The sequence below is a fragment of the Oncorhynchus mykiss genome, chromosome 25 (assembly GCF_013265735.2).
Source record: "Oncorhynchus mykiss isolate Arlee chromosome 25, USDA_OmykA_1.1, whole genome shotgun sequence".
Taxonomy (NCBI): domain Eukaryota; kingdom Metazoa; phylum Chordata; class Actinopteri; order Salmoniformes; family Salmonidae; genus Oncorhynchus; species Oncorhynchus mykiss.
The window spans coordinates 44,857,999-44,881,761 of NC_048589.1; the positions used below are offsets into that span (position 1 = coordinate 44,857,999).

Consider the following 23,763-nt stretch of genomic DNA (forward strand, 5'->3'; position numbering starts at 1 on the left):
TTGATGTTGTGATGTGTATTGATGCTGTGATCAGTATTGATGCTGTGATCAATATTGATGCTGTGATGGTATTGATGCTCTAATGGGTATTGATGCTGTGATCAATATTGATGCTGTGATGAGTATTGATGCTGTGATCAGTATTGATGCTGTGATGAGTATTGATGCTGTGATGGGCATTGATGCTGTAATCAGTATTGATTATGTGATGGTATTGATGCTGTGATCAATATTGATGCTGTGATGGTATTGATGCTGTGATCAGTATTGATGCTGTGATGGGTATTGATGCTGTGATCAGTATTGATGCTGTGATCAGTATTGATGCTGTGATCAGTATTGATGCTGTGATGAGTATTGATGCTGTGATGGGCATTGATGCTCTAATCAGTATTGATTCTGTGATGGGTATTGATGCTGTGATCAGTATTGATGCTGTGATGGTACTGATGCTGTGATCAGTATTTTTGCTGTGATGGGTATTGATGCTGTGATCAGTATTGATGCTGTGATCAGTATTGATGCTGTGATCAGTATTGATGCTGTGATGAGTATTGATGCTGTGATCAGTATTGATGCTGTGATGAGTATTGATGCTGTGATGGGCATTGATGCTGTAATCAGTATTGATTCTGTGATGGGTATTGATGCTGTGATGGTATTGATGCTGTGATGAGTATTGATGCTGTGATCAGTATTGATGCTGTGATCAGTATTGATGCTGTGATCAGTATTGATGCTGCTCCCCTCCCCTCTGTCACTATGGGTGGATAATGGTTGGTGTGTTGGGTCAGTAACACTGTGGTTATAGGATGGGTCAGTAACACTGTGGTTATAGGATGGGTCAGTAACACTGTGGTTATAGGATGGGTCACTAACACTGTGGTTATAGGATGGGTCAGTAACACTGTGGTTATAGGATGGGTCAGTAACACTGTGGTTATAGGATGGGTCAGTAACACTGTGGTTATAGGATGGGTCAGTAACACTGTGGTTATAGGATGGGTCAGTAACACTGTGGTTATAGGATGGGTCAGTAACACTGTGGTTATAGGATGGGTCAGTAACACTGTGGTAACAGGATGGGTCAGTAACACTGTGGTTATAGGATGGGTCAGTAACACTGTGGTTATAGGATGGGTCAGTAACACTGTGGTTATAGGTTGGGTCAGTAACACTGTGGTTATAGGATGGGTCATTAACACTGTGGTTATAGGATGGGTCAGTAACACTGTGGTTATAGGATGGGTCAGTAACACTGTGGTTATAGGATGGGTCAGTAACACTGTGGTTATAGGATGGGTCAGTAACACTGTGGTTATAGGTTGGGTCACTAACACTGTGGTTATAGGATGGGTCAGTAACACTGTGGTTATAGGATGGGTCAGTAACACTGTGGTAACAGGATGGGTCAGTAACACTGTGGTTATAGGATGGGTCAGTAACACTGTGGTTATAGGATGGGTCAGTAACACTGTGGTTATAGGTTGGGTCAGTAACACTGTGGTTATAGGATGGGTCAGTAACACTGTGGTTATAGGATGGGTCAGTAACACTGTGGTTATAGGATGGGTCAGTAACACTGTGGTTATAGGATGGGTCAGTAACACTGTGGTTATAGGATGGGTCAGTAACACTGTGGTTATAGGATGGGTCAGTAACACTGTGGTTATAGGTTGGGTCACTAACACTGTGGTTATAGGATGGGTCACTAACACTGTGGTTATAGGATGGGTCACTAACACTGTGGTTATAGGATGGGTCACTAACACTGTGGTTATAGGATGGGTCAGTAACACTGTGGTTATAGGATGGGTCAGTAACACTGTGGTTATAGGATGGGTCAGTAACACTGTGGTTATAGGATGGGTCAGTAACATTGAGTGTATTTACATGCGCACTAACAATTCAACATTTAACCTACTATGTTAATAGACCAATTATAGCATTAGCCTTGTAATCACCTTATCTTAATCAGCGTATGGTCAACATCAAAGTAGGCATATCCTGATTAAAAACACCCTGGTTTTCTGAGCAATCTATGAAATTATTAGGACACGTGAACAGTTTTAAATGATTAGGACATGTGAACAGTTTTAAATGATTAGGACAGGTAAACAGGACATGTGAACAATTAAATGATTAGGACATGTGAACAATTAAATGATTAGGACATGTGACAGTTTTAAATGATTAGGACATGTGAACAGTTTGAAATGACTAGGACATGTGAACAGTTTTAATCAGGGTTCCAGAGGTGGATCTGATCTGGGCCAGCAGCAGGTTTTAATCAGGGTTCCAGAGGTGGATCTGATCTGGGCCAGCAGCAGGTTTTAATCAGGGTTCCAGAGGTGGATCTGATCTGGGCCAGCAGCAGGTTTTAATCAGGGTTCCAGAGGTGGATCTGATCTGGGCCAGCAGCAGGTTTTAATCAGGGTTCCAGAGGTGGATCTGATCTGGGCCAGCAGCAGGTTTTAATCAGGGTTCCAGAGGTGGATCTGATCTGGGCCAGCAGCAGGTTTTAATCAGGGTTCCAGAGGTGGATCTGATCTGGGCCAGCAGCAGGTTTTAATCAGAGTTCCAGAGGTGGATCTGATCTGGGCCAGCAGCAGGTTTTAATCAGAGTTCCAGAGGTGGATCTGATCTGGGCCAGCAGCAGGTTTTAATCAGGGTTCCAGAGGTGGATCTGATCTGGGCCAGCAGCAGGTTTTAATCAGGGTTCCAGAGGTGGATCTGATCTGGGCCAGCAGCAGGTTTTAATCAGGGTTCCAGAGGTGGATTTGATCTGGGCCAGCAGCAGCAGCCTCTTATTCACCGCTGAAGTGAGTTTGGAAAAACTGAAAATATGCAGAAAGTTTTCACATATAAATCAATTAGACTTTACAAAAAATGACTTTATTATTCTGTGCATGTAACCATGCTCAATATGCATCTCTTTTCTCTTGTCCTGTCCAGTGTGGGGTTATGGCTTCCTGTCTGTCACCATTATTAACCTGGCCTCTCTCCTGGGCCTGGCACTCATCCCCTTCACCAAGAAGCCGTACTTCCCCAAGGTGCTCACCTACTTCATCGGCCTGGCCATCGGCACGCTCTTCTCCAACGCTGTCCTGCAGTTAATACCAGAGGTAGGATCTCTCTAATGCAGTTAATACCAGAGGTAGGATCTCTCTAATGCTGTTAATACCAGAGGTAGGATCGCTTTAATGCTGTTAATACCAGAGGTAGGATCTCTCTAATGCAGTTAAAAAATATATGGAAATGTTCTACCCAAAATTACAACCAACTAATTGCAGCATTACCGCAAAAATGGAAGAAGCAAGTGGAAGAGGGAAAAAGTAAAGAACTTGTCGTGTCGACTCTGCATTAAAGACCAAAATTGGTTCAAGAAAATTGTGATGAATAAAAAAAATATACCAGTTTAATTTAAGGACCGAACAATGTTTAGCGATGCCATATAGATGAGAAAATAGTTGTAGATTTCCGATGTACTGATTCCATGGCACATGGTTTATGAACTGACACATAAAAAGACACTGGATTCAAAACATAATTTTTCCATTTAAATTATTGTTATATTATATATATATATATATATGGGGGATACAACCATATATATATGGATCCAACCTCCCCAGCTCTGCAGATTTTGCTGTGAAGAGACAGAAGAATCATTAGATCATTTATTTTGGTATTGTATGTAGCTTGTTTTTGGTCACAGGTCCAGGAATGGCTGAAGAATTACAACATTTACCTGGAGCTAACTCCAGGGTGATCACTCTGGGTGACTTGGTCAAAGACCAAGTCCATATTATGGCAAGAACAGCTCAAATAAGCAAAGAGAAATAACAGTCCATCATTACTTTAAGACATGAAGGTCAGTTAATCCAGAACATTTCAAGAACTTTAAAAGTTTTTTTCAAGTGCAGTTGCAAAAACCATCAAGGTCTATGATGAAACTGGCTCTCATGAGGACCGCCACAGGAAAGGAAGACCCAGAGCTTTTTGGTTCCAACTGCCTTGTCTACGGTGAAGAAAATAGTAAAAATAAAGAAAAACCCTTGAATGAGTAGTTGTCCAAACTTTTGACTGGTAGTGTACGTATGTACAGTGTATTTGGAAAGTATTCAGACCCCTTCCATTCTTCCACATTTTGTTACGTTACAGCCTTATTCTAAAATGGATTAAATTTAAAAAAATCCTCATCAATCTACACACAATACCCCATAATGACATCACAATACCCCATAATGACATCACAATACCCCATAATGACATCACAATACCCCATAATGACATCACAATACCCCATAATGACATCACAATACCCCATAATGACATCACAATACCCCATAATGACATCACAATACCCCTTAATGACATCACAATACCCCATAATGACATCACAATACCCCTTAAAACAGGGTTTTAGATATTTTTGCAAAAAAAAAAAAAAAAAACAGAAATACTTTATTTACATAAGTATTCAGACTATGAGACTTGGAAGATTCTTCAACTTGATTGGAGTCCACCTGTGGTAAATTCAATTGATTGGACATTATTTGGAAAGGCACACACCTGTCTATATAAGGTCCCACAAATTGACAGTGCATGTCAGAGCAAAAACCAAGCCATGAAATTGAAGGAATTGTCTGTAGAGCTCAGAGACAGGATTGTGCCAAGCTACAGATCTGGGGAAGGGTACCAAAACATTTCTGCTGCATTGAAGCTCCCCAAGAACACAGTGGCCTCCGTCATTCTTAAATGGAAGAAGTTTGGAATCACCAAGACTCTTCCTAGAGCTGGCCCCCCAGCCAAACTGAGCAATCAGGGGAGAAGGGCCTTGGTCAGGGAGGTGACCAAGAACCCGGTGGTCACTCTGACAGAGCTCTAGAGTTCCTCTGTGGAGATGGAAGAACCTTCCAGAAGGACAATCATCTCTGCAGCACTTCACCAATCAGGCCTTTATGGTAGAGTGGCCAGACGGAAGCCACTCCTCAGTAAAAGGCACATGACAGCCTGCTTGGAGTTTGCCAAAAGGCACCTAAAGACTCTCAGACCATAAGATTAAAAGATTTAAAGACTTCCTTGTAGCAGATAAAGAAACGGAGGTACCAAGATGGAACTCTTTGGCCTGAATGCCAAGCGTGACGTCTTGAGGAAGCCAGGCACCATCCCTACGGTGAAGCATGGTGGTGGCAGCATCACGCTGTGGGGATGTTTTTTCAGCGGCAGGGACTGGGAGACTAGTCAGGATCGAGAGAAAGATGAACGGAGCAAAGTAGAGATCCTTGATGAAAACCTTCTAATATTAAGGGACAAAAGTACAGTAGGAGCCAAAATGTCCTTTCAGTCGGTGCTACCCTAGAAAAGAAAACATTATAAATGTCTCATAATAGTTGATCTTTGAGCTTTTTCATCAAAGTTGTTAATAAGTGTCACCGGCGTTGATTGAATATGGAAACTGCGTCTTCGTGGTCAAATGGAGGGAAAAGAGATGGTCATGGTTGTGTTAAATAATGGATCTATTTTACTGTTTTAATCTTTCAACTCTATTCATGGTTAATTTACTGTGTTACTGCTACCTAGGGTTGTAAAATGACTGCTACCTAGGGTTGTAAAATGACTGCTACCTAGGGTTGTAAAATGACTGCTACCTAGGGTTGTAAAATGACTGCTACCTAGGGTTGTAAAATGACTGCTACCTAGGGTTGTAAAATGACTGCTACCTAGGGTTGTAAAATGACTGCTACCTAGGGTTGTAAAATTACTGTAACTTTCCCCACATTCCCTGGATTTCCTGCTTTTCCCCCTCATAATTCCAGGAATCTTCCACCCAGGAATTGTTGGTACCCTACTGTTACCACATGCATGTTTTTCCAACACCAACAGGCCCTGGGATTCGATCCCAGAGCGGATGACTACATTCTCAAAGCCGTTGGAATATTTGGTGGATTTTACCTGCTGTTCTTCACAGAGAAAGTATTGAAGATGGCACTAAGAACAGAGCATGAGGTATTGTCTGCTTTAAACAGCATATATATATATATATATATATATATATATATATATATATATATATATATATATATATATATATATATATATATATATATATATATATATATATATATATATACACACTGTACCTGTAACTTCGCATTAATCAGAGACGTAGCAATGTTACAAGTTGCTTTCTCTAGGGTGTGTATTTCCTGTCTGTTTTTTGAGAGCATTATTATTGATTAATTGATTGATTTAATTAATTGATTGATTGTGACATGGTTCACGATTTGGCCCGGTTCATTTCCTGTCTGTACATCTCTGGTCATCTAGCCAGCGTCATTTCCTGTCTGTAATCTCTGGTCATCTAGCCAGCGTCATTTCCTGTCTGTACATCTCTGGTCATCTAGCCAGCGTCATTTCCTGTCTGTACATCTCTGGTCATCTAGCCAGTGTCATTTCCTGTCTGTACATCTCTGGTCATCTAGCCAGCGTCATTTCCTGTCTGTACATCTCTGGTCATCTAGCCAGTGTCATTTCCTGTCTGTACATCTCTGGTCATCTAGCCAGCGTCATTTCCTGTCTGTAATCTCTGGTCATTTAGCCAGCGTCATTTCCCGTCTGTACATCTCTGGTCATCTAGCCAGCGTCATTTCCTGTCTGTAATCTCTGGTCATCTAGCCAGCGTCATTTCCTGTCTGTAATCTCTGGTCATCTAGCCAGCGTCATTTCCTGTCTGTACATCTCTGGTCATCTAGCCAGCGTCATTTCCTGTCTGTACATCTCTGGTCATCAAGCCAGCGTCATTTCCTGTCTGTAATCTCTGGTCATCTAGTCAGTGTCATTCCCTGTCTGTAATCTCTGGTCATCTAGCCAGCGTCATTTCCTGTCTGTACATCTCTGGTCATCTAGCCAGCGTCATTTCCTGTCTGTACATCTCTGGTCATCCAGCCAGCGTCTGTGTGTTCCGTCTCTGTATGTTTACCATAGGGCCCTGGTCAAAACTCGTATAGGGAGTACCCTTTGAGATATGGTAAGCAGAACTGTACATCTATTGTCTCTGTATGTTTATCATCTTTGTCCTGTCTCTAGTATGTTTAACATCTTTGTCCTGTCTCTAGTATGTTTAACATCTTTGTCCTGACTCTGTATGTTTAACATCTTTGTCCTGTCTCTAGTATGTTTAAATTCTTTGTCCTGTCTCTAGTATGTTTAACATCTTTGTCCTGTCTCTGTATGTTTAACATCTTTGCCCTGTCTCTGTATGTTTAACATATTTGTCCTGTCTCTAGTATGTTTAACATCTTTGTCCTGTCTCTAGTATGTTTAACATCTTTGTCCTGTCTCTAGTATGTTTAACATCTTTGTCCTGTCTCTAGTATGTTTAACATCTTTGTCCTGTCTCTGTATGTCTAACATCTTTGTCCTGTCTCTAGTATGTTTATCATATTTGTCCTGTCTCTGTATGTTTAACATCTTTGTCCTGTCTCTGTATGTTTAACATCTTTGTCCTGTCTCTGTATGTTTAACATCTTTGTCCTGTCTCTAGTATGTTTATGATCTTTGTCCTGTCTCTGTATGTTTATCATCTTTGGCCTGTCTCTGTATGTTTAACATCTTTGTCCTGTCTCTAGTATGTTTATCATCTTTTTCCTGTCTCTGTATGTTTAACATCTTTGTCCTGTCTCTAGTATGTTTATCATCTTTGTCCTGTCTCTAGTATGTTTAAACATCTTTGTCCTGTCTCTAGTATGTTTAACATCTTTGTCCTGTCTCTCTATGTAAAACGTCTTAGGGCTAGGTCCTTTTTTATTTCCACTTCCTGTCTGAATGACGTGCCCAAAGTAAACTGCCTGCTACTCAGGCCCAGAAGCCAGGATATGCATATAATTGGTACCATTGGATAGAAAACACTTTGCAGTTTGTAGAAATGTTAAAATAAAGTATGAGACTATAACACAATTGATATGGTGGGAGAAAATCCAAAGAAAAACCAACCCAATTTTTTTGTTGTTGAGATCCCATGCTCTTACAATGGAAAGCAATGGGTCCTATGCAATTCCAGCTCCCAGATTGCAATTCCTATGGCTTCCACTAGATGTCAACAGTCTTTGTTCAAGGTTCCAGGCTTGTTGTTTCCAAAACGAGGAAGATTTTTGAGTTTGGTACAGGGAGTCACAGTTGGAAATCAGTCTGTGGGCGCGTGACGAAGGAGACTCGCACTTGCTAATTTCACTTTTCTATAGAACATACTGCTTTCCGTATGAAATATTATAGTTTCTTTACATTTTAGGGAACCTGAGGATTGGTTAGAAACATAGTTTGGCTTGTTTTGACAAAGTTTAGCAGTAGCTTTTTGGATTCCTTTGTCTGCATGTTGAACTCAAATCAATGGTGCCAACTAAACTGACTTTTTGGGATATAAAGAAGGATTTTATCTAACAAAACGACCATGCATGATGTAGCTGGGACCCTTTTGGATTACAAATCAGAGGAAGATTTTCAAAAAGTAAGTGATTTATTTCATCGCTATTTGTGATTTTATGAAGCCTGTGTTGGTTGAAAAATATGTTGATGTGGGGCGCCATCCTCAAACAATCACATGGCATGCTTTCGCTGTACAGCCTACTGTAAATCGGACAATAGTTAGATTTAAAAATAATTTAAGTTTTTAACGACATAAGGCACTTGTATGTACAGAGATCTTTAATATCCGACATTTTTTGCGATAATTTATTTGAATTGCGCTTCCTCCAATTTCACTGGAAATTGTCGACCGGTGTCCCGCTGACGGGACGCCTAGTCCTAAGTTATTTTAACATCTTTGTCCTGTCTCTCCGGCAGTAACCTTAAGCCTGCATCCCAAATTACACCCTATTCCAAATATAGTACACTTCTTTTGACCGCGGCCAATAGGAACAGGGTGCGCCATTTGGAATACACAAATGCTCTCTTTTTAACCATCTTCTTTGTCCTGCCTCTGCAGCATGGCCACAGTCACTTCTCTCCTCCAGGTCAACTGAGGCAGAACTCTCTCCAGAATGGAGATGTGTCTGAGAAGAAAGAGTCTGTCACCATGACGACGTGTACCATCAGCAGCATCAGTACAGACAACACCAGCCCAGACCCTCCAGTGTCATCCACGGAACCACCACCTCAGGTACCATTTCCTATAGGTACTGACATCAGGTCAGCTTCCCCTCCCCTAATCCTCATCCTAAACCTAAACTACAAAGAATACAAAACTGACCCCAGATCAACGTTTAGGGGCTACTTCATCCTACACCGTCTACCAAGCAGTGTGTTCTGTTCACTAGACAGAAAACAGGAGAAAACATTTTGAAAGGGAGGAAGTACTTCCGTGAATTTGTCGAACAAGAACTAATTTATTTAGTGTCCGTAAAAATGTTTGGTACGTTGGGCTCTGAACACGACCCAGGTGTGAGTCACAAAGTGCTCAACTGACTTGACCTGTCTATGGCTGTCTGTAGCCTGTCTGTAGCCTGCCTGTGGCTGTCTGTAGCCTGCCTGTGGCTGTCTGTAGCCTGCCTATGGCTGTCTGTAGCCTGTCTGTGGCTGTCTGTAGCCTGTCTGTGGCTGTCTGTAGCCTGCCTGTGGCTGTCTGTAGCCTGTCTGTGGCTGTCTGTAGCCTGTCTGTGGCTGTCTGTAGCCTGCCTGTGGCTGTCTGTAGCCTGTCTGTGGCTGTCTGTAGCCTGTCTGTGGCTGTCTGTAGCCTGTCTGTGGCTGTCTGTAGCCTGCCTGTGGCTGTCTGTAGCCTGCCTGTGGCTGTCTGTAGCCTGCCTGTGGCTGTCTGTAGCCAGCCTGTGGCCTGTCTGTAACCTGTCTGTGGCTGTCTGTAGCCTGTCTGTAGCCTGTCTGTGGCTGTCTGTATCCTGTCTGTGGCTGTCTGTAGCCTGTCTGTGGCTGTCTGTAGCCTGCCTGTGGCCTGCCTGTGGCTGTCTGTAGCCTGCCTGTGGCTGTCTGTAGCCTGCCTGTGGCTGTCTGTAGCCTGCCTGTGGTTGTCTGTAGCCTGCCTGTGGCTGTCTGTAGCCTGTCTGTAGCCTGCCTGTGGCTGTCTGTAGCCTGCCTGTGGTTGTCTGTAGCCTGCCTGTGGCTGTCTGTAGCCTGTCTGTGGCCTGTCTGTAGCCTGTCTGTAGCCTGCCTGTGGCCTGTCTGTAGCCTGCCTGTGGCCTGTCTGTAGCCTGTCTGTAGCCTGCCTGTGGCCTGTCTGTAACCTGTCTGTGGCTATCTGTAGCCTGTCTGTAACCTGTCTGTGGCTGTCTGTAGCCTGTCTGTAGCCTGCCTGTGGCTGTCTGTAGCCTGCCTGTGGCTGTCTGTAGCCTGCCTGTGGCTGTCTGTAGCCTGTCTGTAGCCTGCCTGGGGCTGTCTGTAGCCTGTCTGTAACCTGTCTGTGCCTGCCTGTAGCCTGTCTGTAGCCTGCCTGTGGCTGTCTGTAGCCTGCCTGTGGCTGTCTGTAGCCTGTCTGTAGCCTGCCTGGGGCAGTCTGTAGCCTGTCTGTAGCCTGCCTGTGGCTGTCTGTAGCCTGCCTGTAACCTGTCTGTGCCTGCCTGTAGCCTGTCTGTAGCCTGCCTGTGGCTGTCTGTAGCCTGCCTGTGGCTGTCTGTAGCCTGTCTGTAGCCTGCCTGGGGCAGTCTGTAGCCTGTCTGTAGCCTGCCTGTGGCTGTCTGTACCCTGTCTGTTTCCCGTCTGTGGCTTGTGTGTGGATGTCAGTAGCTTGTCTGTGGCTGTCTGTATCCTGTCTGTGGCTTTCTGTAGCCTGTCTGTAGCCTGTCTGTAGTCTGTCTGTAACCTGTCTGTAGCCCGTCTGTGGCTTTCTCACCAAAGACAGAGGGGTTAGACAGGGTTAAATGAGAGAGAGGTCAATACTCACAGTAGTAACACCGTAGTAACACCGTAGTAACACAGTAACACCGTAATAACACAGTAGTAACACAGTAGTACAGTAATAACACCGTAGTAACACCGTAGTAACACCGTAGTAACACCGTAGTAACACCGTAGTAACACAGTAGTAACACAGTAGTAACACAGTAGTAACACAGTAGTAACACCGTAGTAACACAGTAGTAACACCGTAGTAACACCGTAGTAACACCGTAGTAACACCGTAGTAACACAGTAGTAACACAGTAGTAACACCGTAGTAACACCGTAGTAACACCGTAGTAACACAGTAGTAACACAGTAGTAACACAGTAGTAACACCGTAGTAACACCGTAGTAACACCGTAGTAACACCGTAGTAACACAGTAATAACACCGTAGTAACACCGTAATAACACCGTAATAACACCGTAGTAACACCGTAGTAACACCGTAGTAACACCGTAGTAACACAGTAGTAACACAGTAATAACATAACAGAAATATGACAAACACATAGATGGCCTGCCACAGGGATCACCAGGTGTATTGATATCAAACCACCCGCGGGACACACTGGGGGCTTGTGGGATGCCAGTTGGGGCATCCTGACCTAGAACGACATTTACAGCAGCGCTGAGTATTAAGCTTAGTTATTTATTGAGCTGTTATCTGTGACGTTATTGATTGGGGAAATCATGTTAATTATTAATGTATAACCAACCATTAGTTCTCTGGCTCAAGTGGAGGAGTCTGGCCTTGTTACACATCACAGATACTGAGCAAAATGGACGAGACTGCCTCTGTCACACAGGGCTAAGGGAAATGGGACTCTGTTCGTAGTCTCCTGTGGGACAGAGTCTGCATGCCAAATGGGATACCTATTCTCTTTTTGGAGTATGGACTCTGGTCAAATGCCGTTCACTCCAGGGAATAGGGTACCATTTGGCATGCTGCCTCTGTCACACAGGAGACTATGAACAGAGTCCCATTTCCCTTAGCCCTGTGTGACAACGTCAGTGGGACTGATCACAGGCCTGCGTAGCCTAGACTCTTGATAAAAGCAAGAATTGTCTCGCTTGTACACAAAGACGGCTTGTTCTGGCCTGGGCCAATAAGGAGTTGGTTTGTCACGGCAGCAGAGAAGCTACCGACCGACCATCGTGTTGTTTACATACTGCATCAGACTGTTGTTTACATACTGCATCAGACTGTTGTTTACATACTGCATCAGATTGTTGTTTACATACTGCATCAGATTGTTGTTTACATACTGCATCAGACTGTTGTTTACATACTGCATCAGACTGTTGTTTACATACTGCATCAGATTGTTGTTTACATACTGCATCAGATTGTTGTTTACATACTGCATCAGACTGTTGTTTACATACTGCAGCAGATTGTTGTTTACATACTGCATCAGACTGTTGTTTACATACTGCATCAGACTGTTGTTTACATACTGCATCAGACTGTTGTTTACATACTGCATCAGATTGTTGTTTACATACTGCATCAGATTGTTGTTTACATACTGCATCAGATTGTTGTTTACATACTGCATCAGATTGTTGTTTACATACTGCATCAGATTGTTGTTTACATACTGCATCAGAGTGTTGTTTACATACTGCATCAGAGTGTTGTTTACATACTGCATCAGATTGTTGTTTACATACTGCATCAGATTGTTGTTTACATACTGCATCAGATTGTTGTTTACATACTGCATCAGACTGTTGTTTACATACTGCATCAGATTGTTATTTACATACTGCATCAGATTGTTATTTACATACTGCATCAGATTGTTATTTACATACTGCATCAGATTGTTGTTTACATACTGCATCAGACTGTTGTTTACATACTGCATCAGACTGTTGTTTACATACTGCATCAGATTGTTGTTTACATACTGCATCAGATTGTTGTTTACATACTGCATCAGACTGTTGTTTACATACTGCATCAGATTGTTATTTACATACTGCATCAGATTGTTGTTTACATACTGCATCAGACTGTTGTTTACATACTGCATCAGATTGTTGTTTACATACTGCATCAGACTGTTGTTTACATACTGCATCAGATTGTTGTTTACATACTGCATCAGATTGTTGTTTACATACTGCATCAGATTGTTGTTTACATACTGCATCAGACTGTTGTTTACATACTGCATCAGACTGTTGTTTACATACTGCATCAGATTGTTGTTTACATACTGCATCAGATTGTTGTTTACATACTGCATCAGACTGTTGTTTACATACTGCATCAGATTGTTGTTTACATACTGCATCAGATTGTTGTTTACATACTGCATCAGACTGTTGTTTACATACTGCATCAGATTGTTATTTACATACTGCATCAGATTGTTGTTTACATACTGCATCAGACTGTTTACATACTGCATCAGATTGTTGTTTACATACTGCATCAGACTGTTGTTTACATACTGCATCAGATTGTTGTTTACATACTGCATCAGATTGTTGTTTACATACTGCATCAGATTGTTGTTTACATACTGCATCAGACTGTTGTTTACATACTGCATCAGATTGTTGTTTACATACTGCATCAGATTGTTGTTTACATACTGCATCAGATTGTTGTTTACATACTGCATCAGATTGTTGTTTACATACTGCATCAGATTGTTGTTTACATACTGCATCAGACTGTTGTTTACATACTGCATCAGACTGTTGTTTACATACTGCATCAGATTGTTGTTTACATACTGCATCAGATTGTTGTTTACATACTGCATCAGATTGTTGTTTACATACTGCATCAGACTGTTGTTTACATACTGCATCAGATTGTTGTTTACATACTGCATCAGACTGTTGTTTACATACTGCATCAGACTGTTGTTTACATACTGCATCAGATTGTTGTTTACATACTGCATCAGACTGTTGTTTACATACTGCATCAGATTGTTGTTTACATACTGCATCAGATTGTTGTTTACATACTGCATCAGTTTGTTGTTTACATACTGCATCAGACTGTTGTTTACATACTGCATCAGACTGTTGTTTACATACTGCATCAGACTGTTGTTTACATACTGCATCAGACTGTTGTTTACATACTGCATCAGATTGTTGTTTACATACTGCATCAGACTGTTGTTTACATACTGCATCAGACTGTTGTTTACATACTGCACCATCGTGTTGTTTACATACTGCATCAGACTGTTGTTTACATACTGCATCAGATTGTTGTTTACATACTGCACCATCGTGTTGTTTACATACTGCATCAGACTGTTGTTTACATACTGCACCAGACTGTTGTTTACATACTGCATCAGACTGTTGTTTACATACTGCACCATCGTGTTGTTTACATACTGCATCAGATTGTTGTTTACATACTGCATCAGATTGTTGTTTACATACTGCATCAGATTGTTGTTTACATACTGCATCAGATTGTTGTTTACATACTGCATCAGACTGTTGTTTACATACTGCATCAGATTGTTGTTTACATACTGCATCAGACTGTTGTTTACATACTGCATCAGACTGTTGTTTACATACTGCATCAGTCTGTTGTTTACATACTGCATCAGATTGTTATTTACATACTGCATCAGATTGTTGTTTACATACTGCATCAGACTGTTGTTTACATACTGCATCAGACTGTTGTTTACATACTGCATCAGACTGTTGTTTACATACTGCATCAGATTGTTGTTTACATACTGCATCAGATTGTTGTTTACATACTGCATCAGATTGTTGTTTACATACTGCATCAGACTGTTGTTTACATACTGCATCAGATTGTTGTTTACATACTGCATCAGATTGTTGTTTACATACTGCATCAGATTGTTGTTTACATACTGCATCAGATTGTTGTTTACATACTGCATCAGATTGTTGTTTACATACTGCATCAGATTGTTGTTTACATACTGCATCAGATTGTTGTTTACATACTGCATCAGACTGTTGTTTACATACTGCATCAGACTGTTGTTTACATACTGCATCAGACTGTTGTTTACATACTGCATCAGACTGTTGTTTACATACTGCATCAGATTGTTGTTTACATACTGCATCAGATTGTTGTTTACATACTGCATCAGACTGTTGTTTACATACTGCATCAGACTGTTGTTTACATACTGCATCAGACTGTTGTTTACATACTGCATCAGACTGTTGTTTACATACTGCATCAGACTGTTGTTTACATACTGCATCAGATTGTTGTTTACATACTGCATCAGACTGTTGTTTACATACTGCATCAGATTGTTGTTTACATACTGCATCAGATTGTTGTTTACATACTGCATCAGATTGTTGTTTACATACTGCATCAGACTGTTGTTTACATACTGCATCAGATTGTTGTTTACATACTGCATCAGATTGTTGTTTACATACTGCATCAGACTGTTGTTTACATACTGCATCAGACTGTTGTTTACATACTGCATCAGATTGTTGTTTACATACTGCATCAGACTGTTGTTTACATACTGCATCAGATTGTTGTTTACATACTGCATCAGACTGTTGTTTACATACTGCATCAGACTGTTGTTGTGTTTCTTTCCTTTTCAGAGTGAAAATAAACAAACATAATTCTGTTACATAGTAAACCTGTTATATAGTAAATATATTGTATTAATTAGGATATGACATATTATATAGTAAATTATATATATATATATTATATTATATAATATATTATATATATTATATAGTGAATAATATATTTACTAGGCTATGACATATTATAAATATATGTTGTATTAATTAGGATATGACATATTAAATAGTAAAAATATGTTATATTATCTAGACTATGATATTACTCTCATGTACAATCCAGTTTTACTCCCCTTTACTCTGCCTCCTTCCTCTGTGACTTCCTGTCCCAGCAGGAAGTCCATGTCAATAATATGATGTGCCACTGGCTGCGGGGTCAGCGCATCGCTAACATAAAGACGGTGGCCTGGATGATCACACTGAGTGACGCTCTGCACAACTTCATCGACGGCCTGGCGATCGGAGCCTCTTTTACCGTGTCTGTCGTCGCTGGTTTCAGTACCTCCATCGCCATCGTCTGTGAGGAGTTCCCCCACGAGCTAGGTGAGAGATCAATCAATCATATGTATCTAGAATTGCCTTCGTTTTTTTTTTATAAGCAGTTGTCATTAAGTGATTGTACAGTAACAACGGTAAGCAACTTTGGCTGAACTAAACCGACCTTCATCTGAAAAAAACGATAGATTCATTTTTTAAATAACTTGGCTATTTTTTGTTTGTTAAGAAACATAACTAAAAGTCGTGCTGTGTTCCTCGATGTGTCTACTGTGTTCCTGAACCTGTCGCTGTCTCTCCGGCCCTTCCTGCAGGGGACTTTGTGATTCTGCTGAATGCTGGGATGAGTATCCCCCAGGCCGTCTTCTTCAACCTGCTGTCAGCCATGTCCTGCTACATCGGCCTGGCCTTCGGCATCCTGCTGGGGAGCAACTTCGCCCCCAACGCCATCTTCGCCATCGCTGGGGGAATGTTCCTCTACATAGCACTGGCAGACATGGTGAGTAGAATGTTCCTGGTAGATATGGTGAGTAGAATGTTCCTCTACATAGTACTGGTAGATATGGTGAGTAGAATATTCCTGGTAGATATGGTGAGTAGAATGTTCCTGGTAGATATGGTGAGTAGAATGTTCCTGGTAGATATGGTGAGTAGAATGTTCCTGGTAGATATGGTGAGTAGAATGTTCCTCTACATAGTACTGGTAGATATGGTGAGTAGAATGTTCCTGGTAGATATGGTGAGTAGAATGTTCCTGGTAGATATGTTGAGTAGAATGTTCCTGGTAGATATGGTGAGTAGAATGTTCCTCTACATAGTACTGGTAGATATGGTGAGTAGAATATTCCTGGTAGATATGGTGAGTAGAATGTTCCTCTACATAGTACTGGTAGATATGGTAAGTAGAATGTTCCTGGTAGATATGGTGAGTAGAATGTTCCTGGTAGATATGGTGAGTAGAATGTTCCTGGTAGATATGGTGAGTAGAATGTTCCTCTACATATCACCTGTAGATATGGTGAGTAGAATATTCCTGGTAGATATGGTGAGTAGAATGTTCCTCTACATAGTACTGGTAGATATGGTGAGTAGAATGTTCCTGGTAGATATGGTGAGTAGAATGTTCCTGGTAGATATGGTGAGTAGAATGTTCCTGGTAGATATGGTGAGTAGAATGTTCCTCTACATAGTACTGGTAGATATGGTGAGTAGAATGTTCCTGGTAGATATGGTGAGTAGAATGTTCCTGGTAGATATGGTGAGTAGAATGTTCCTCTACATATCACCTGTAGATATGTTGAGTAGAATGTTCCTGGTAGATATGGTGAGTAGAATGTTCCTGGTAGATATGGTGAGTAGAATGTTCCTCTACATAGTACTGGTAGATATGGTGAGTAGAATGTTCCTGGTAGATATGGTGAGTAGAATGTTCCTCTACATAGTACTGGTAGATATGGTGAGTTGAATGTTCCTGGTAGATATGGTGAGTAGAATGTTCCTGGTAGATATGGTGAGTAGAATATTCCTGGTAGATATGGTGAGTAGAATGTTCCTGGTAGACATGGTGAGTAGAATGTTCCTCTACATATCACCTGTAGATATGTTGAGTAGAATGTTCCTGGTAGATATGGTGAGTAGAATGTTCCTCTACATAGTACTGGTAGATATGGTGAGTAGAATGTTCCTGGTAGATATGTTGAGTAGAATGTTCCTGGTAGATATGGTGAGTAGAATGTTCCTCTACATATCACCTGTAGATATGTTGAGTAGAATGTTCCTGGTAGATATGGTGAGTAGAATGTTCCTCTACATAGTACTGGTAGATATGGTGAGTAGAATGTTCCTCTACATAGTACTGGTAGATATGGTGAGTAGAATGTTCCTGGTAGATATGTTGAGTAGAATGTTCCTGGTAGATATGGTGAGTAGAATGTTCCTCTACATAGTACTGGTAGATATGGTGAGTAGAATGTTCCTGGTAGATATGGTGAGTAGAATGTTCCTCTACATAGTACTGGTAGATATGGTGAGTAGAATGTTCCTGGTAGATATGTTGAGTAGAATGTTCCTGGTAGATATGGTGAGTAGAATGTTCCTCTACATAGTACTGGTAGATATGGTGAGTAGAATGTTCCTGGTAGATATGGTGAGTAGAATGTTCCTCTACATAGTACTGGTAGATATGGTGAGTAGAATGTTCCTGGTAGACATGGTGAGTAGAATGTTCCTCTACATAGTACTGGTAGATATGGTGAGTAGAATGTTCCTGGTAGACATGGTGAGTAGAATGTTCCTGGTAGACATGGTGAGTAGAATGTTCCTGGTAGATATGGTGAGTAGAATGTTCCTGGTAGATATGGTGAGTAGAATGTTCCTGGTAGACATGGTGAGTAGAATGTTCCTGGTAGATATGGTGAGTAGAGTGTTCCTGGTAGACATGGTGAGTAGAATGTTCCTGGTAGACATGGTGAGTAGAATGTTCCTGGTAGACATGGTGAGTAGAATATTCCTGGTAGACATGGTGAGTAGAATGTTCCTCTACATAGTACTGGTAGATATGGTGAGTATAATGTTCCTCTACATAGTACTGGTAGATATGGTGAGTAGAATGTTCCTGGTAGATATGGTGAGTAGAATGTTCCTCTACATAGTACTGGTAGATATGGTGAGTAGAATGTTCCTGGTAGATATGGTGAGTAGAATGTTCCTGGTAGACATGGTGAGTAGAATGTTCCTGGTAGATATGGTGAGTAGAATGTTCCTGGTAGACATGGTGAGTAGAATGTTCCTGGTAGACATGGTGAGTAGAATGTTCCTGGTAGACATGGTGAGTGACATGGGAGAATCTCAATTGCATTTCCTTGAATCCTTGCATTTCTCGCAGAGGGGGGGGGGGGGGGGGCTTGAGGTGAGGAGAGAGGATGCTAGGAATCAAGGAAATGCAATTGAGATTCTCCCATGATGCTTCCTCCACCCTAAATGCCACCTGATCTGCTTCAACTCCCAGATTACAACGCTTATCCTTTAGATCCCCAACTGACTGATTTCCTGAATTTACTTTAGTTTTTAACTTGTATGTGCTGTGTTCTGCCGTTCATCAACCTTCAGCTGCCAAGCAGGGCGTACATGTATTAGAGAATCAGGACCTAACTTTTCAATAGCTCAGTAGTATATCTATATTGAGTTTAGTATGAAGGTTCTCTGGTCTTGCAGGGAGAGCAGACGGGTCATATTTTTTTTTAAGGACCCAACCACTGAATGACCCAGTGGACAGTCAGTTCCTCATCATACCATACTGTACGTGTTATCACAGCTGCAGAGCTGCTTCTACCCCCCACCCCAGGAGGGAGGGAGGGAGGGAGAGACTGAGGGAGGGAGGGAGAGACTGGGGGAGGGACGGAGGGAGCACAGCTTTATTGACTGTAAAACAGTGTGACCTGATGATAGCTGCTGTCACGTCCTGACCCTAGAAAGCTTTTATTTTCTATGGTAGAGTAGGTCAGGGTGTGACTGGGGGCTTGTTCTAGTTTATATTTTCTATGTGGGGTTCTAGGTTCATTTTCTATGTTGGTGATTTGTATGATTCCCAATTAGAGGCAGCTGGTTATCGTTGTCTCTAATTGGGGATCATACTTAAGTTGCATTTTTTTTTCTTCCCACCTGTGGGTTATGGGATATTGTTTATGTTTAGTTGCCTGTTCGCTCTGCATTGTCGTCACGGTACGTTTATTCTTTATTGTTTTGTTTACGTTTCACTTCTTTCATTAAAATATGTGGAACTCTACGTACCTCTACGGCCTTGGTCCGACCATCATTATTACGAACATCGTGACAGCGACAATGGAGAGATAGAGAGAGGGAGAACGGTAGAACGAGGGAGAGAGCGGGAGTGAAAGAGAGAGAGACTGAAATTATTCTGATGTCTTGGGAAGAAACAGAATGCGATATTTAACTGTTGGTTTAAAACCGGTTGGTTCTGATTTCAGTTCCCAGAGATGAACGCCATCATGAATGAACAGGACGGGTCGACGGTGACCAATGTTATCTTCTTCCTGATCCAGAACGCCGGGCTGCTCACCGGGTTCGCTATCATCCTGCTCATCACCATGTTCGTTGGTGAGATCAACCTGGGTTAGAGCCGATGCTGTATCTATAGAAACACTAGATGATTGACAGGGGGGTTGTTTTGAAGCCACTGCGCCACCATCTTTAAAAAAAAAACATTTCAATACCGTAGACTTAATTTCATTCCTATGGAGGACTGCTCCTTCTGAGGAGTACCAATATGGTGGATGGTGGCTTCAGAGCCTGTCATTGACCAATATGTAGCATCGGGCAATCTAGTGTTTATACACATCAATTGGGTAGAGCTGGGTGAGAGGGAAGAGAAGAACAAGGGAGGGAGAGAAAAACGAGAATGAGAGGAACAAGGAGAGAAATATATAATTTCAAAGAACAAAACGTGACTGAACAGAGCTGCTTTCATTCCGCTCCGATCTCACGTCGGCCCACGACTCGTTTTACACTAATTGTTTACTGGGAAACGAAATACTTGTCCTTTTTGTTTAGTTTTTTCTTCTGACTATCATTCTATTTAAATAGAGCGAACAATCACGTAACTAGTGTAAATGAAATAAAGAAACAATGTATTTAAAACAAAACGTTTTCAATAAATTATTTTTTCAGTCTTTACAATTTTCTTGTGAACTTGTCTTGCTTTTACTTGAACTGAATGACTGGATCTGTTGTCTCCACCAATGATTTATATATGCACTAGATGACTGATAGGGGGCGCTGTTGAAGCCACCGTGCCTCCATCTTGGAACTCCCCCACCGTAGTAACAAGTATTTAGGAATCTATAGAAATCCATTTATGAATGTCTACCTTCGTCTTTGCCACATTTCTTCTATTACAGACACCTTCATTCATACTTTTAAATGATATTATGAGCTAAACATAAAAAATAAAAAATACAGTATATAAAAACATTGTCTTTCAAGTAATATCTAACAATTTAACAAATACCTAATACACAAATCTAAGTAATGGAATTAAGAATATATAAATATATGGATGAGCAATGTCAGCGCGGCATTGACTAAGATGCAATAGTATAGAATACAGTATATGCATATGAGATGAGTAATGCAAGATATGTAAACATTATTAAAGTGACATTATTAAAGTGACTAGTGATCCATTTATTAAAGTGGCCAATGATTTCAAGTATGTATGTAGGCAGCAGCCTCTCTGTGCTAGTGACGGCTGTTTAACAGTCTGATGGCTGATGAGATAGAAGCTGTTTTTCAGTCTTTCGGTCCAGGCTGTGATGCACCTGTACTGACCTCGCCTTCTGGATGATAGCGGGGTGAACAGGCAGTGGCTTGGGTGGTTGTTGTCCTTGATATTTTTGGCCTTCCTGTGACATCGGGTGCTGTAGGTGTCCTGGAGGGCACGTAGTTTGTCCCCAGTGATGAGTTGTGCAGACAGCACCACCCTGTGGAGAGCCCTGCGGTTGTGGGCGGAGCAGTTGCCGTACCAGGCGGTGATACAGCCCGACAGGATGCTCTCAATTGTGCATCTGTAGAAGTTTGTGAGGGTTTTAGGTGACAAACCAAATTTCTTCAGCCTCCTAAGGTTGAAGAGGCACTGTGGCGCTTTCACCACACTGTCTGTGTGGGTGGACCATTTCAATTTGTCAGTGATATGTACACCGAGGCTAAATTTAGTAATGAATAAATTGGCAAAAAAAATAAATTAAATTGACAATTCTGTGAACTGTCTTGTGTAAGATTTAAATTGACACAATACCTGTTAACAAAGGTGTCAGCTAGAGATGATGTGCAGGAGCTTGCAGGGATTTGTAGTTTTAAATCACGGTTTTGTAGTCTTCAACGATGTCTACTTTGACGCTAATTAGCATTTTCTAAATCTGAGAGAAAATAGAGCCGAATATATTGATAAGTGTCACCTTGTCCTAGAGAGAGTTTTACATGGGTAAAAAAGATGTCTCGCCAGGGTAAGCCTACACGAAACACTGCCCTTATTTGAAGTGTTTCCCTATGGGGGAAAAAATGAAGGGTGGAAAAAAACGATTGGAACCATTTCCCTGTTTGACTGCTAGGTTTTACGGGTATTATGACTCATACTGTGGGGCTCTATGGCCAATACATACTGTAGCATCAGCAGTTCAGGGTTTATATACAATAAAGGTACTAAACTCATTCCAAGGAGGGCCTCGTGTTTTTGCAGGTTTTTCCTTTCGAATCAAATTGTATTGGTCTGTTAAGCCCTAGACAACCAGGTGAGGGGAGGTCTTTACTAATTAGTTACTTTAATTCATCAATCAAGTATAAGGGAGGAGCGAAAACCTGCAGACACTCGGTCCTCCGTGGAATGAGTTTGACAGATGATATTTATTGAACAAAAATATAAACTCAACATACAGCAATTTCAACGATTCTACTGAGTTACAGTTCACATGAGGAAATCAGTCAATTGAAATAAATTCATTAGGCCCTAATCTATGGATTTCACATGACTGGGCAGAGGTGCAGCCTGGGAGGGCAGGCCCAGCCAATCAGAATGAGTTTTCCCCCACAAAAGGGCTTTATTACAGACAGAAATACTCCTCAGTTTTATCAGCTGTCTGGGTGGCTGGTCTCAGACGATCCAGCAGGTGAAGAAGCCGGGTGTGGAGGTCCTGGGTTGGCGTGGTTACACCTGGCCTGTGGTTGTGAGGCCGGTTGGACGTAGTGCCAAATTCTCTAAAACGACGTGGGAGGTGGCTTATGGTAGAGAAATTAACATTAAATTCTCTGTCAACAGCTCTTGTGGACATTCCTGCAGTCAGCATGCCAATTGCACACTCCCTGGAAACTTGAGACATCTGTGGCATTGTGTTGTTTGACAAAACTTTTTTAGTAGCCTTTTATGTATCCCCAGCACAAGGTGCACCTGTGTAATGATCATGCTGTTTAATCAGCTTCTTTATATGCCACACCTGTCAGGGTGGATGGATTATCTTGGCAAAAGAGAAATGCTCACTAACAGGGATGTAAACAAATTTGTGCACAACATTTTAGAGAAATAAGCATTTTTGTGCGTATGAAACATTTCTGTGATCTTTTATTTCAGCTCATGAACCATGGGACCAACACTTTAGCTGTTGCGTTTATATTTATGTTCAGTAATAAATAAATTGGTCTCGACCGGACTCAATCTCTTTGCTGTAGAAAAATGATTCAATAATGTGTGAGCTAGGCCATTTAACATACGCTCTTATCCAGAGCGATTTAGAATAGTGAGTAACTACAAATCAAATCAAAGTTTATTTGTCACGTGCGCCGAATACACCTTACAGTGAAAGGCTGAATACAACAGGTGTAGTAGACCTTACAGTGAACTGCTGAATACAACAGGTGTAGTAGACCTTACAGTGAAATGCTGAATACAACAGGTGTAGTAGACCTCACAGTGAAATGCTGAATACAACAGGTGTAGTAGACCTGACAGTGAAATGCTGAATACAACAGGTGTAGTAGACCTCACAGTGAAATGCTGAATACAACAGGTGTAGTAGACCTTACAGTGAACTGCTGAATACAACAGGTGTAGTAGACCTCACAGTGAAATGCTGAATACAACAGGTGTAGTAGACCTTACAGTGAAATGCTGAATACAACAGGTGTAGTAGACCTCACAGTGAAATGGGGCTATAACAGTAGAGAGGCTATATACAGTAGAGAGGCTATATACAGTAGAGAGGTTATATAC

At 41.5% G+C, this 23,763-nt stretch overlaps 2 protein-coding genes across 3 annotated transcripts in view; both read left to right on the plus strand.

Annotated features, from left to right (window-relative positions):
* Positions 1 to 20,681, plus strand: part of slc39a8 (solute carrier family 39 member 8) — a 30,537-nt gene extending 9,856 nt beyond the window's left edge. Inside the window, exons 3-8 of one of the 2 annotated variants that reach the window (XM_036963121.1) lie at positions 2,956 to 3,125; positions 5,890 to 6,012; positions 8,987 to 9,160; positions 15,824 to 16,034; positions 16,301 to 16,485; positions 19,973 to 20,681. In XM_036963121.1, the coding sequence (XP_036819016.1) occupies positions 2,956 to 3,125; positions 5,890 to 6,012; positions 8,987 to 9,160; positions 15,824 to 16,034; positions 16,301 to 16,485; positions 19,973 to 20,122 (1,013 nt within the window). In that variant the 3' untranslated portion in view covers positions 20,123 to 20,681. The remainder of the gene's footprint in view (positions 1 to 2,955; positions 3,126 to 5,889; positions 6,013 to 8,986; positions 9,161 to 15,823; positions 16,035 to 16,300; positions 16,486 to 19,972) is intronic. The other variant, XM_036963122.1, reaches the window with a different exon arrangement.
* LOC110505940 (probable N-acetyltransferase camello) overlaps positions 1 to 23,763 on the plus strand; it is a 669,337-nt gene that overhangs the window by 624,870 nt on the left and 20,704 nt on the right. The window lies entirely within an intron of this gene.